The sequence below is a fragment of the Pleurodeles waltl genome, chromosome 7 (genome assembly GCF_031143425.1).
Source record: "Pleurodeles waltl isolate 20211129_DDA chromosome 7, aPleWal1.hap1.20221129, whole genome shotgun sequence".
NCBI classification, from domain to species: domain Eukaryota; kingdom Metazoa; phylum Chordata; class Amphibia; order Caudata; family Salamandridae; genus Pleurodeles; species Pleurodeles waltl.
Window position 1 is genome coordinate 1,325,068,433 of NC_090446.1, and position 14,991 is coordinate 1,325,083,423.

The 14,991-nt window shown below is 43.8% G+C and overlaps 1 protein-coding gene across 1 annotated transcript in view; it reads right to left on the reverse strand.

The window, feature by feature from the left end:
* Positions 1-14,991, reverse strand: part of PRKCG (protein kinase C gamma) — a 758,936-nt gene that overhangs the window by 415,439 nt on the left and 328,506 nt on the right. The window contains exon 3 of the mRNA XM_069200667.1: positions 10,126-10,208. Within this exon, the coding sequence (XP_069056768.1) occupies positions 10,126-10,208 (83 nt within the window). The remainder of the gene's footprint in view (positions 1-10,125; positions 10,209-14,991) is intronic.

The window sequence follows — 14,991 nt, forward strand, 5'->3', positions numbered from 1 at the left end:
GTCATTATTCGCAAAGTCGTTGCAGTCTGAGATATACAAATTTGGATTTACTTAAATTTCTCAAAAACTACTGAATGGATTCACACCATATAAGCTAAAGCACAAGCTGAGTACCAAAAAATAGTTTTCTGCCAAATTTGGTGTAATTCCGTCCAGTGGTTCAGGCTGTAGTCATGTTCAAAGTCCTAAGGAAATTAACATGAGAAACGCAACTTTTTGACCCCCATTTTTTTGTCGGCTCCCGCTTGACAGATCACTCCAAAACTTTTAGTGTGCAACAAGAATCACGGGGGCACTTTTTTTTAGTCCGGTCTGCTATCTATATGTCAGTTTATCTCTTTGTGTGCCTAGAATGATGACAAAACAGCGACCTTTGATGTAAATGAGAGAGAGAGAGAGAGAGAAAAAGAGAGAGAGAGAGAGAGTGAGAGAGAGAGACAGAGAGGTACCCATCTGCATGGATGTCATTTAGGGGTCAGCGACCCCTGACTTGCCCTGTGCGACCCCTGACACTGCCTTAGCGACCCCTGGCTTCAGAGATGGCAAATTCAGTGCCAGGAACACAGTGGCATCTTGTCCTTATGGACATCAGTTAAGGCTCCGCTCTCTTTTTATTTTCTGTCAATTTTTATTACACTATGGGGGTCATTCTGACCCTGGCGGTAAAATCCGCGAGGGCCAACGACCGCGGGAGCACCGCCAACAGGCTGGTGGTGCTCCCTTGGGCATTCTGACCGCGGCGGTACAGCAGAAACGGTTTTGGCCGCCAGGCACAGGATGGCGGTATGGGGTGTCGTGGGGCCCCTGCCATGCAGACACTGAAAATCGCGACGGGTGCAACTGCACCCGTCGCACCCCTTCCATTCCGCCGGCTCCATTCGGAGCCGGCATCCTCATGGAAGGGTCGCCCGCCAGCCCAGCGGGAAATCCAGAATACCCGCGGCGGTCTTTTGACCGCGCAGCGGTATTCTGGCGGTTCCAGCCAGGCCGGCGGCTTCCGCCGCCAGCCGGGGTCAGAATGACCCCCTATATATTCACTATTAGTGTAATAGAAATGTGAATATGCTCTTCCTTGGCAGCTGAGGTAAGCAAAAATGCTTTTAAATGTATGTTGTGTGCGTGTTGAATCAATACCAGTTTGCCTGTTTATACAATTAATTGGATCCTGGGCAAATACAGTATTTCACAGAGCCTACTTTTTCTTTGTAATCACACATGAGCACACTTTTAAATACTTGAGTTCAGGATGTACACTGTATAAGTGACTCTTATATTTGATTTAATAGACTTTAAGTTTGCTCCATCTAAAATGAGAATCCAGGATATGTTTAGGTTTTATATGACTACTGACATTCCTCTTAGTTCATTGATGGCATTGTCATAAGCCATGAATGTTTCTGAAACTGTCACTTTTAATAAATACCTATCAAAGCAGTGATATAATCTGAGGTACTGCATGTTGAAGAAATACTCTTTTTTAAATTTGAAGAGAATGTATCATATTTTTACATTATGGTTGTTGCGTGATATACATGCCAAACATTTTCATGGCTCGGCTGATGCTCAGACTCTTGGAGCCGAGCCAGATCCATGTCTTAGCTCTGGTTCTGCCTGCCCTATTCATTTGCCTGTTCAGCCTCCTCTGTTTACAACTGGGCTTAGTACATGGGGCTGTCAGTCACTTGATGAAATGATTTGTAACGTGCGAGGACTAGAAACATGGAACCATGCCTTCATGCACTGATTTTCCAACTCTGCCATCAAAACTTCTTGTAGCAAAACACGAAGAAGAGTACATGCAATGAAAATGCATTTAAAATAAGTGACCCCCACGGCATTGGACTCCAGGTCATTGTGTTGTATATATCCATAGTCATGAGTTCCCATTGAGAACAATCAGTCCCAGTGGGCAGGGGCATAGCTTCAACAGGGGAGTTTAGGGTGTGATACACCTCAAATATATTCTAGTTTACGTAGTTGGGCCTGTGGACCCTGAGTCGGGTCTGCTATGTCTGTGGCATTTTTTCTTGTTCCCATTTTACTACGAGGTTCTAACTTGTTCCATTTTTTTGGATCAGGATCCTAAATATACATAGTGAGTGGTTTATGAAAGAATAATCTGCATCTATAGAAGTACTCCTTGAATGGGTGCAAATTCACTACGTTTCGAATTGGCAGTAGTAAGCTTAGAAAGCTGTACCAGTCTCAACCTTTTAGGCATACTACCTGCAATCAAACACCCAAAAGCTGATGGGTTGACTACTTACAAATAGTCTAACCAGTGGCAATTCCTCTGGGTAGCATTCCAGCACATCGTTTTTTACCCACTGTGCCACTCTAGACATAGGCCCACCTAACACAAATCAGTACTGCCACTGGAAACAGGCCGTCCAAACATTGGTCATCTCAGCCCCCCACCTTGCAGCCCACTGCTTTTTTCGCTGGTAAATTTGAGATTCACACCCCTTGAATCTCACTGACTAACCTATGCCCCTGGAGAGGGAAGAGAATGGAGGGAAGTGTAGGGGATGTCTTATCAAAGAGAAATGCCTAATTCCCCTATACAGCTGGGAAAATAATAGATTGATGGTTAGAGCATACTGAAGATACCCCAGCTGTAATTTTTTACTAATGACAAAATACGGCAGGTACATGTTTACTTTGCTTCAGTTTCACATATGTTACATGTTACATTCACTTACAGAAGTAGCAGGAGGGCTCCCCTGATCTGCTGCTCACTTGTAGCTGCCTCCATGACAGTACCAGTATTCCGCAAACGAAATCCTACAGGTATCCAAGCCAGAGAAGGAAGCTCCCAAACACAATACAGCACATGAAAAAACATGTATCAAATCATTCCCCATTTCAAGATAAAACAACCAATAGCTGCAGAGAATCCTATATTTGATTCCACCTGCAAATCTAATCTTTCCACCACAATCATAAGGCATCTTTGCAGGAAACTGGACTTCTTTGGAGATGCCCCCCTACTTTTTGCCCCCATTTGAACTGCTGGATGCTGGTTTTTGACTCTAACAGTGCACTGAAGCCCGTTAAACAGGCTCCAGAGCTAGTGTTCTTTCCCTTAAAAACAGCCTACTCTATTGTAAAACAATTGGCAGGACTTTAGCACCCCTGTAAGTCCCTAGTAAATGGGGCATGGGTACTAAAGAGGGCCCCTAAGGGCTGCAGCATGTATTGTGCCACCCTAAGGGACCCTCATATAAATGTATATAGCCTGCCATCGCAGACTGCGTGTCATTCTGCTAGCCATGAGGGAAAACACAACATGGCACCCTCAATGTGTGCCATGTCAAAGTCACTGCATGTCTTATCTGTAAGTCACCCCTACAGCAGGCCTTAAGGGCCCTACAGCATGGTGCATTATAATACATGTGAGGGCATATCTGCATGAGCAGATGTACCCCTGTGATGTCTAGTTCCATGACTAGATATTGCAAGTGAACAGGGAAGCCGATATGCACTAGCAATGGTCATTACAAGTCAACCCAGCTACATAATGGCTTCACTAAAACATATGGTGTTTTGTATCAAATACCTCATCTTAATAAATCCATACTGATGCCAGTCCTGGATTTATTATGACATGCACCCAGAGGGCAGCTTAGAGATGCCCCTGAAACCTACCAGACCCTTAGTGTGCTGACTGACTGGTATTGACCACATGCCACCACAGACACGTTTCTGACCCCCTGGAGGTCAGAGCCCACACTTTCAGAGGCCAGAAACAATGCCTGCTCTGGAGGAAGGTGTTATCACCTCCTCCAGCAGGATGGACAGTGAATCTTCAATGTCCCGGCTGTCTTTGATATGCAACCCTAGCTTCCGTCAGACCTTGGAGTTGCCACCCCCTGCCCTGAGGCCCATTTGGCACCAGGGAAGGTGAGAAATTAGCTTTGCAAGTAGGAGTGTTGCACTACCAGGCTAGTCACACCCCTAAGGTGGGCAGCCTGATGTCACAAAGGAAGTCGAGTTCCACCATGCTGTTTTTGGTTGAATTAGGCATTCTTGGACAGGGTTATGCCTATTCCCCACAGGAAGTGGTCATATAGGGGGTGTAGTCACCCCATAGGTAAGTTGCCCATTGGCAACTACCCTACACTCCCCTATATACCCCTAAATTGAGTATTTAGGTGCCCCGCTGACACCAGAAGAACAGATTCATCTTACAAAAAAAGAAGGACCAAGAAGAGTCAAAGAAGTGAGAACTGCAGCCTGCTGGTGGACTTTGGCACAAAACCCTGCCTGTCTTCCTGTCCCGACAATGATGACAACCCAACTCTTCCTGCAGCTGTGCATCCTCCAAAAGGCTCAGAGAGCCTCCAGCACTTCACCAAGCCATCAGCATCTCCCTTGAAGTGGAGAAGCCACTTCCCCGAAGCCTGCAGGCACCAACCGCAGCGTCTGGCTCACCGTTCTGCTGAGCACCAGGCTCACGGACTCCGCAGTCACCCAGGTGGAGGTCACCTCCTCACAAAGTGAAAAGATGCCTAGGGCCCACTGAAGCCATCTTGCATCAACACCTGGGGCACCAGACCCCTTGCAACAACCAACGCTTGTTTGAAGTCCAGTCCGGGCTCCAATGCCACAAACAGAGACCAACCATCAAGGAACATCGGCATCGCAGAGGACAGCACCCAAAGTGATCCAGCTGCCCTCTTTTGTCTCCTTCTTGCAGGTCCTCTCAAGAGTAGTGGGCACCTTGACGCAGGAGCACCCGATGGCCAAAGCCCACTGTACTCATGCTCCATGGCCTGGGTTCACAACAACTGACAGTGTGCCCTACTCTCAGGACCCCTACTGACCAAGCCATCCATTTGGAGTTCCCTGACTTGTCCCCAAGTCCTCCTCTGCAGTATATTTCTAGGTGGTTCATCCCTCTTCACCAATCGTGCAGTGAGCAAGGCACCGACTCGACCAGCATCACTGCAGCCAGATGCCCCAGGGCAGGTAAAACTGTACTGCTTGTGTTTTTAGTGACCTTGCGCCCCGTAACCTCCAATGATCTACATGGCACCCCCCAGAACCGACTGGTAGTACCCCATAGCCGTAAAAGTACTTTTCAGTCTTTACCGCGTAAAAGCGCATCTGAGTAAAATTGTTACTTGCAAAAGTTGATACACTGCAACAGTACTTACCTTCTTTGAAGTGTTTCTGGTGTTGAAACATTCTATAAAAAAGTATCTATACTTTTCTAAACATTGTTCATGTGTTTCTTCTTGAGTGTGTCTCTCATTTATCGGTTCTGTGTGTTCAACAAATGCTTAGCACCACCTTCTGATGAACCTAATTGCTCGTCCACACTACCACAAAAAAGAGCACTTAGTCTTATATTTGTAACCCCTGTAAACCAACAAGGGTCACCTGGTCTATCAGCATTGTGTCCCTTACATTGGTACACAACATAGATAGCCAGCTTCCTACAATCTTTATTTGTAGGAGAATTTATTTTTCTGTGCTGGCTGGTTGAACTTGGAAAGTTAGCACTATGTTTCTCTAACTATGTTTAAGATGCAAAAAAGCAAAACCACTTACAGGTGACGGACCACAAACCTGTAACCTGCCATTGATCACCAACGGTCTTACATATTACAGTCTCATAGAGATGGGCAAGCCATTGAATGCTCGAGCCAGATACCAGCTCTCAGATTCCTCAGGTGGCTCCTGCCTGCCACAAAAGCTCTAACTTCATGCACCAATAACTAAAGACATAAAAGTGACTTTTAATATAAAACAAGAGAGAGATACCCCCATATAATGGCTGAATTGTACAAAGTGAAACCAGAAAACCTGAGGTCAATCTCAGGGTATCCGCCTGTCCAAATTGCGTGATCCTAGGGTAATAATTTACTTCTCTGAGCTTTCTTTTTTCTTTATCACGTTTGCTGTACAAAAATCTCTTCTGTTTGATTTAATAAGATATAAAGGTACTCCATATATGACAGGAATTTAGGCCACACAAATGGTAACTTGTCTCTTAGTTGACAAATAGCCTTGTCCTCAGGCCATAGGGCCAGGAGTTCATGTTTAAAAACGATCACTTAACAAAGGCCTCTCAATGCAGTGATATAATCTGTACTCAGTTGAAATGCCTTCCTTTGTTAAAGAAATACAGTTTACTTGATGTTTGTTGCATGATTTACATGCCAAATACGTTCATGGCCCAGCCTGTGCATGGGTTTTAAGAGCCAAGCCACACCTTTTGCTCTGGCTCGACTCTCCCTGGTAATTTGTGGGTTGACCACCTTTACATTTTCACCAGTACTTTTGTGCAAAGTTCACAGTTTAGGCACTTCATGATGGTATAGAGTGTGTCTCAATCACATAACTTTGCCACCTGCAGGTGAAGTTCGCGGCAAAAACGTTTCCCACGAGAACTTGCCAACATAAAATCTTCACCCACCCATTCCCACCACACACCTAAGCCCATACTTGGTACATGTAGCTTCAGTAGCGGCAAGCCTTTATTATTCGGTGGCATCCATCATGGTGTTAGTTCTGTGAAAATGGCCTACTTGTCCCACAACTGCTTTCACAGAGATAGGCCATGTTCACAAGAGCCAGAGCGCAGGAAGCCATGCGGCCGGCAGAGGGAGGCAAAAAGGAGTTTCTTCTTATCTTATGCCACTGCAGAATGTTATTTTAGAGTCCCTAGCTCCAGAATATGAACCCAGTTTAAACAATGAGGACCTCGTTACAAGGCATAGAGAAAACAAATGATACAGTAATCCTTTATTTGGAATTGCCTAAATCGGCTGTGTCATTTTCCGCATAAAATAGATTTGCCGCATTTGCCACGTAATCCATCATCTGCTACATACAGTCTTTAACAAAAATAATGTTTCTAGCTCAAACGGTTTAAAAGTTACTAAAAATGCAGAGACATGTGATGCCCGGCAGAAGAAGGGTCATTTGAAAAGGTTGACTGGTCACTTTTCTGTTGCTTATTTCTATATGTGGTTGTTAAAGTGAGGTGCAAACAATGCCCAGTGTTACAAAATATAAACATGTCAAAATAATGAAGACTACTATCACAAAATGTGCTGCATTACGCTGCATAATTTGCCTTTTCATGATGCATAATTTACTCCCACGCTGCATAATTCCAGTGGCCCTGCCTATATCATGGGGTGCGCCAATTACTGGGAGCAATAATCCAGTACTATGACAGGTTTAACTATTTAAATGAAGAATAACTTTATAAAACAGTATTTGTGCACATCTTTCTGCAGGTGTTCCCTTCATTCTGCATATCTTTCCATACATTACACCAACTTTTATTAAATTGTAACGTCTGTTTCCACCCGATTTAGGATTATCAGAAAACCTGTAATGAATGCCTCACCTCAGAAACCGGATATCTAGAGATGCCCACAGGAGGGATGGATCCCTGTTAGATGAAGATAGCCACATGAGGGAATATGTGGTGCAGGGATTTGCCCTTGAAAGTGAGGTCCACAGAGAGAGATGGAAGCTTTCATGCAAGGCCATGGAAGTAGGGCGTGCTACTGTGCTGATCTGTTTTCACCGAAGCAAGCTACTTGTGTTCCTCCATCTGTCACACACACCAAAGAATTGTAAAGACCCCTCTTTTCACAGAGTGACATTATTCTATCAACAACTCTCCTCAAGAAGGTGATTTGACTAAACTTCCTTCCAGTCTGGGGTTGCTTGTGGTCTCATCTAGAAGGGACATAGCCTGGCAGTCCTGGCTGGACTCTTAGCATATGATGGGGACCAAGTCTGGTTTGAAGACCTACATTTGGCTAGTCTCTGTCTGGAGTGGCATTGTGGGCAAAAAAGGAACTGACACGTGGCCAGAGTAATTACCAGTGACTGTGATTAATTTAACCATTTCACCATCATTTTTTGCTGCTTCAAAGTGTGCTTCAGCTTACTCTAAGGACAATAACATCAAGAGGCTAGAGTACAATGAAAAAGAAAAAAGTTTGTTGTACTCACGCACAAAAATCAATACCTAAGTAGCACAGTAGAGCCTTATACAGGAGTACTGAGAAGATCACTACTTGAGCATGACTTCATTACTCAGTGGTTAGCTGTACACCGAACCCCTAGGGAGGGTGTGTACATTGAATACATGTGCACCAGATAAATGCTAAAAAATTAGCTAAAGGCCTTGCCCTAACATGCTCTCAAAATGGCAGATGTCATGTGACTGGCATAGTCTCCTTCACCTCCCTCCTCTGCCCCCCCGTCCCGCCCGAGCCCCCAACCGCCAGGCAGCAGGGCACACTTAGCTAGGCTCAGCAAAGCTGGTTATGTGTAAGACAAATCATAGCCAGCAAACAGCGTCAAACACTGCGAAATGAATGCAGCCATATTCTAGCAACGGCCCTCTGCCCATCAACAAATCGTGTTTGATCCAGACTGTTTTATGTGATTACAACCATGTTGCAGAAGAGATTTCTCTCTTAATTGCTAAAGTTATTTTTGTAGTATGGTTAGCAAATATGTAGGCTGGTCTTTCAAAAATGTGTGCAAGGAAAAATATAGGAATATAATATTGCACTCTTTTCTCAATTACAAAGTATACAGGGAAACATTAGCTATCTTTTTGCTCGTCGTAAACAGCATATTTTGCTGTTTGCGACGTGCAAAAAGCACATCGCAATGCACAAACCCCGTTTTGCGATTCAGGAACCTGGTTACCGAATCGCAAAACGGGTTTGCGACTCGCAAGTAGGAAGGGGTGTTTCTAATTGCTAGTCGCAGTGCAATGTAGGATTGGTTTGTGACTGCGAACGCGGTCGCAAACCAAACGCATTTTGCACCCATTTCAAATGGGTGGTAACCCATTCGCAAAAGGGAAGGGGTCCCTACGGGACACCTTCCCCGTTGTGAATGTCACTGTAAACATTTTTTCAGAGCAGGCAGTGGTAAAATGAAACGAAAACGTTTCATTTTTTGTTTTTGTAATGCATCTCGTTTTCCTTTAAGGAAAATGGGCTGCATTACAAAAAAAAAACAGCTTTTATTGAAAAGCAGTCACAGACATGATGGACTGCTGTCCGCAGCAGGCCACCATCCCTGTGAGGGCCACCATTCGCATGGGGGTCGGAAATTGCGACCCACCCCATGATTATTCATGAGGTGGGCATTTGCGACCCCCTTGCGAATCACAGATGGTGTCAGGAATACCATCCAACATTCGGATTTGCGACTCGCAAATTGCGAGTCGCTCTGACTCACAATTTGCGGGTCGCAAATCTGAAAGTTGCTACATGTGGCCCATAATCAGTTATACTGTTATGAAACTAAATCAAATCGAGTGAATGTAACTACTATCCTGGTCCCTGATCAAAAACAGTTCATACAAAGAGATTTGTTCCAGAGTGCGGGGTCGCCACTGGTACTTTGGTCATTAGATAAGCAAAACGTCATTGACTTGTCCATAAAATATGTTAATGGTCTACCCCACCCTCCACCCACGTTATTAAAACAATGCATTTTGTGTGTTTGTAACTACATCTGAAATAGTTGTGAAATAAATATAGCTTTTTCTTTCTCCTGGTAGAGTGGCACAGTTATAACAATAGCACATGTCATGATGTCACATATGCTAAATGCACCATTCTGCTTCTCCCAACAGCTGTTCTGTCAATAAAATCTATAGAGTCAGTCTTCAGGACAAAGGTGTTTTAATTTGTACTTATTTAAGGGGACCAGTGTACAAATGGAATAGCCAGGATGGAAGAGTCTCAAGTGCCTAGAATCAATCAGATCGTTCAGTGTGCTATACAAACAATAAACAAACAGAATGGAAATACCAGCTACCCCTTAAGGAACAAAAGGGCAGGGAGCCAAGATATTGTATTGTATTGTAATAGTATTTATATAGCACTTGCTACCCCTGACGAGGCGTTGAAGCGCTTTTCGGTGAGTAGCACGCTACTCTGGAACCCAAAAGGAATTAGTGGTGGATTAATATAGGGACATATGATATGGGTAGATTAGTGATTCTCCGAGGATTCAACAATCCAGTGAAGTGTAGAGGCCCGATTTAGACCTTGAGCCTTTTCCATACCTTACAATGCATCCATTAATCTCTGACACCAGAACTCTGCATCACGGAGAGGTACTTACATCTGCCTGAGGGCCTTTCCCAGCGCCGGGACATTCAAATGTGACGAATTCATGGCACCGCTTGTGAACCACAAAGCTGCACACTAGAAAAGGAAGCGTCAGACTGTTAGCCACACATAAAATATGCAAGAAGCAAAGGATGACCCAATTATCAACAGATCCGACATAAAAAATACATGTGGCTTTCAGCCACGCAGAGTTTGTTATAGTCAACAGCATGCCATCTTTACTTATGCATTTAGAAATTTCATTTGGCGAGAAGGTAGTCTGGTATGACCTATATGCCATACCTTACTCACAGCTGGCATGCAGGTAGTGGGATCCAGGTGCACATCTAAGGTGAGCTATATGTACGTTGGTCACACACGGGATACATAAATTACACATTTCTTCTCAATGCGTAGTTGTAGGCTTATTGGTGCATCTACTGTGCATCTGAATGTTATAGGTGTAAGGTGTAGAACGTCTAGAAAGGGGCACCATACCACTCTTTTACATAGTTTGTGTAGAGAAACGATAAGACTAAGTGAGAGGATGCTGTGATTTTGCCAGATAGTTGTAAATTATGACCACTCGTAGGCATATGCTAAACAAATTGGAATATGCTGCTTGTGTGAGTCAGCAAGACTTTGATTTGCCACTTCTTCTGACTTTGAAAGAATTGTCCCTACTATTTGTTTCAATGTAACACTTTCTTCCTAGTTTTTAAATGTTTTCCATTCCCTACTGCTATTCCCTTATATATTACCTTATGTTCCAAACCAGATTCAGACCATGAAACCAAAATCCAGTGTAGCACCTAGAAATAGTGACAGTCTCGCCTTAAGGAGCTTTGGGGCCCGGGCAAGATCTATGTTGGGACTCCGTGTTCATAGGTTTACTGCCCATTTTCTGCTAACTGAAGCCAGAATGATGCCATCAAAAACGTTCATACCTGGGCTCACACAAAAACATATAAAAACGTACTTCCATAGCCCCCAAAATCCTGAGTCTCAGATGCAGAGGGTAGAAAGGCTGAGATAAGGAAATATTCAGAAGTAAGCTAGATACATAGATTGTTTACTTTCCCAGGGGACCACTTGGAAGGTGGGGATCCTATGCAATTGCCTACTTTGCCTATGCCTTAACGTCTCACACAGCGGCCATACTTTGGGAAGACAAAAAGAAATTACCTGATTTTCTGGCACTTGTATATAGCCAGCGACTAGGACCCCACAGTACTAGGAATTCTGCCTACTGCTAATGTGAATTAATGCTGAAAAGAGCACATGTGAGAAACACAGAATTACAAAGCAGACAGTACATATGGAGCCACCTTTCCCTATACAGCAGCACATTTTTAAAATTACTAACCCCCAACATCTTTATTCCCTGCAGGGTATTCCTAGCAACCAACCACTCACTCTGTCAAGGAATACACCAATCCCAAAATCTGTCTTCCACATAATCTCTTTTCAATTAAAATGCTGGCCTTTGTTATGTATTCCTTTCCTCTTGTAACAAAGTTTACTTGTTTCAAACGTACATTCGTCGTTTATAAGATGTTTCTAAGGTTTTAGTTGGCATACCCAGAAATAGCTATTTTCTAAAAATTAAAAAGGTGGTAAAACACATACTCTCATTTGGGGCTAGGGATAATAAAAACAGGTGTTGTGGTATCTAAATACAGCTTTATCCATCTAACATGCTAACGCTAAAAATGCATTTAAAATTTGAATGAGTGCAAGGAAATTTATCTTTGGTGCACTGATGGGAGATTTAATTGTCTGTCTTCCTAAACTCATAAGGTAGAAAAAATACACAGGGGCATTTAAACTTTCAAGCATAATTACAAATAACTACGGCCTGATTTAGAGGTGGGCAAGAATGGAACAGCTGCCAAAATTGTCGCTGTCCTGTCGACTTGCCTCCCCTGACCCCCATTCGTTTCGATACAGGGAATGCCGGCTTTCTCAGCAGTGATTTACCCCTCAGTGTTTCTTGTCCCAGAAGAGCTTATATGTAGGACCCTCTTTCACTATGTTCCATACATGCATTTTTAGGTCGAGCATAGCAGCGTGCAAGAGCTGCTTTTCTGATGTGTTTTATGTGTCTGGGCTTTTAACCACGCCCACTGCACGCCCATCATGGTCACTCGTTCATGGGCTTGCCGTTCAAAAATCCTTTGTGTTCGTTGGTAACTGTTTGGCCCTCCTTAGGGCGGTTTTGTTACCGCCTTGGCCATCGACCCTGTTATATGGATAATTGCACTTTTGCCGATAACTTTGACTGCGAGCGAACTTCTTTGTCCTTTTGTCTCTCTCTTTGCGCTCACGGCGGCACTTTGAACCAGCTCGCTTAAGTCAACAGTTTTACTTTTTGTTTTCAGTTTGTGTGGCAAGAAAGTTCTATTTAGAAGTTTACAACGCTAACAGCCCTAACTCGAGGAAACGTGATACCCATTGCATTGCAAATGTTTGTTACTGTCTGAAACCAGCATGCACAGTAAGCAAATGCTCAAATGTCCCTTATATGCTAGAACGGAATTCCTAGGGCGAGACATTTTTTTCTAAGGTAAGTCCTCCAACTTAGGGTCAGACAGGTCATCACTGTGGCTGTGATTGTTTTCCAAATGTGCCCCTGCCATGAGGTCAGAACCACTTCAGGGTCAAAGAAAATGCTAACCCTTGTGTCACACTATAGTCATGGTGGGATGGCAGCAGCTGGCCTTTTGGAGGCGATGGCATTATCTGTGTCCAGTCCTTGAGATGGCGGTACATGTCTTTGGCCGCTTCTGTTGTCAGTTCGAGAATGCACACTAGACGCCAATTTACTGGCTATTAAGGAGGACATTCAGCAAGAGATCAATTCACCTGAGCCGCGTCGTTTTAGAATCAGTCTGGACATTTACTCTGCCTTTACTGAATCATGCTTATAGCTCCTGCATTGGCAAATATCTCTAGTTCTGATGATGACCCAGCAAACATATAACTCTAAAATCCAGTCAACAAACACCGGCAAGTTGAAATTTCCCGGATTTATGGGCTTATTGTTCTAGAAACTATGTATGCTCAGTGCAATTAACTATGCAATCGCCTTTGCTCTATTGCCGTTTTCTAAGATAGCACTGTATTTTATTTTTACATCCTTGCATTATATGAACACATGAGCACGAGCACTCCCTTAAGAAGTAAATATTTCATAGCTGCGAAGTCTGTTTATTTTCTTAATCGATATCCTGGAATCATTTGTCTGTGGTTAACATTTGTCTCTCTGCCACATGGAAGCTTTGTTTTTAGATGTAGGATCACCCCAGTCACACTACAGACAGCGCACCACACTGTAAATGATCGCCGCGGTACATTTTCTAGTCAATTGCATATGTAAACGCATGAATTTTGATGCTGTGGTGGTTTCACCTTAAAAACCTTTTATCGTAAAAATGTACTCTATCTCTCCTAAGATTTCTGATTGGCTTGAATGCCTCCACCTGCTCCATAGTCTTTCCTTTGTTTCTGCGCTTTATTGCCTCTTGAAGAGGACGCGAGGGTAACTTCTAGGCTGCATCTTTTGAAAGGAAAGCATTCTAATATAGGATAGCTTCAGCCTGTACTGAGGTGAAATAGTGCTGGAGACCAAAAGGCAGTGAGATGCTCTAGCTGATTTGGAAAAGACGAATTGGGAAATGACACTGTCAAGGCAAATTAAGTGACTGAGAAACTAACAGTGCTTTGACATGGTCAGTCCCATATCAGGCATAAAGCGGTAGACTTGTCATGATGCATGTACATGTCATTTGTGTGATCTGCCTGCACATATAGCTGGATAAGTAACGAACATCTGAAAAAATTGGAGTGAATGATGGGCCATTTGATAGTAAAAAGTTCACAGAGGTGCCCGGTAATGCCAAACTCCTTGTTGTCTGGACGAAGTGGCAATCCAGAGAAGACTCCAGCAGAAGAATTCCTTCCACTATGCCATCTCATCTGCAAACATCACTCCCTTTCGAAATGTGAGAGGGTTCAACTACTAGAAGTCTAAATGGAGCTTATACTTTTGTGGTGCGGATTTCTCTCCCTCCACCCACGAGAAGTGATTCGCCCAAGAAATCACTGATTGCATCAATGATGTAGGATAGAGGCCCTTACTAACTATGGTAGAGTGCCTCATTAACTACCCCTACTAACTGCCTTACTGTCAAGGGCAGGTCTCTTAGACGACAGCTGAAGCCTCTTGAGAAGAAGAAAGGGCTGAACACTTCCTGAAGCAACTTCATGCTCTAGAATTGTTACAGATAGTCAAGAGATGTGACTAGAAGTGCAGCACAATGGAAGGAAAAAACAGGATACAGTAAAACAACCTTCGACCAAGTCAGGCCGATCAATAGGATGAGCAGAGGAAGGAAGCTTGTAGAAACAAGCAGGATAAGCAGGGAAGCTGGAGAGTGAATCGAGCAAGCTCCAGGCAAGCAAGCACTATTGCCACGTGAGTCTAGTCTCCTTTTATAGCCCAAACACTTGAGTCTAGTCTCTTTTTTATAGCCCAAAGCAGGAAGTAAACCTGTGGAAAGAAACAGGAAATCATAAGCCACAATCTTACCCTGGGCAATTCAAAGACTAAGGCCCATATTTACACTCGGTTTGCGCTGAATTAGCGTCATTTTTTTTAACGTTAATTTAGCGCAAACCTAACTCCATATTTATACTTTGGCGCTAGACACGTCTTGCGCCAGAGTTATGGAGTTAACGTTGTTTTCTGGACGTGCACACCTACCTTGCGTCAATGAGATGCAAGGTAGGTGTTCCCGTCCAGAAAAGGATGATATGGTCTTTGCGCCATATTTATCCCCCCGTACTAAAATCCCGCACAGGGGGATGGGGGCCCTAA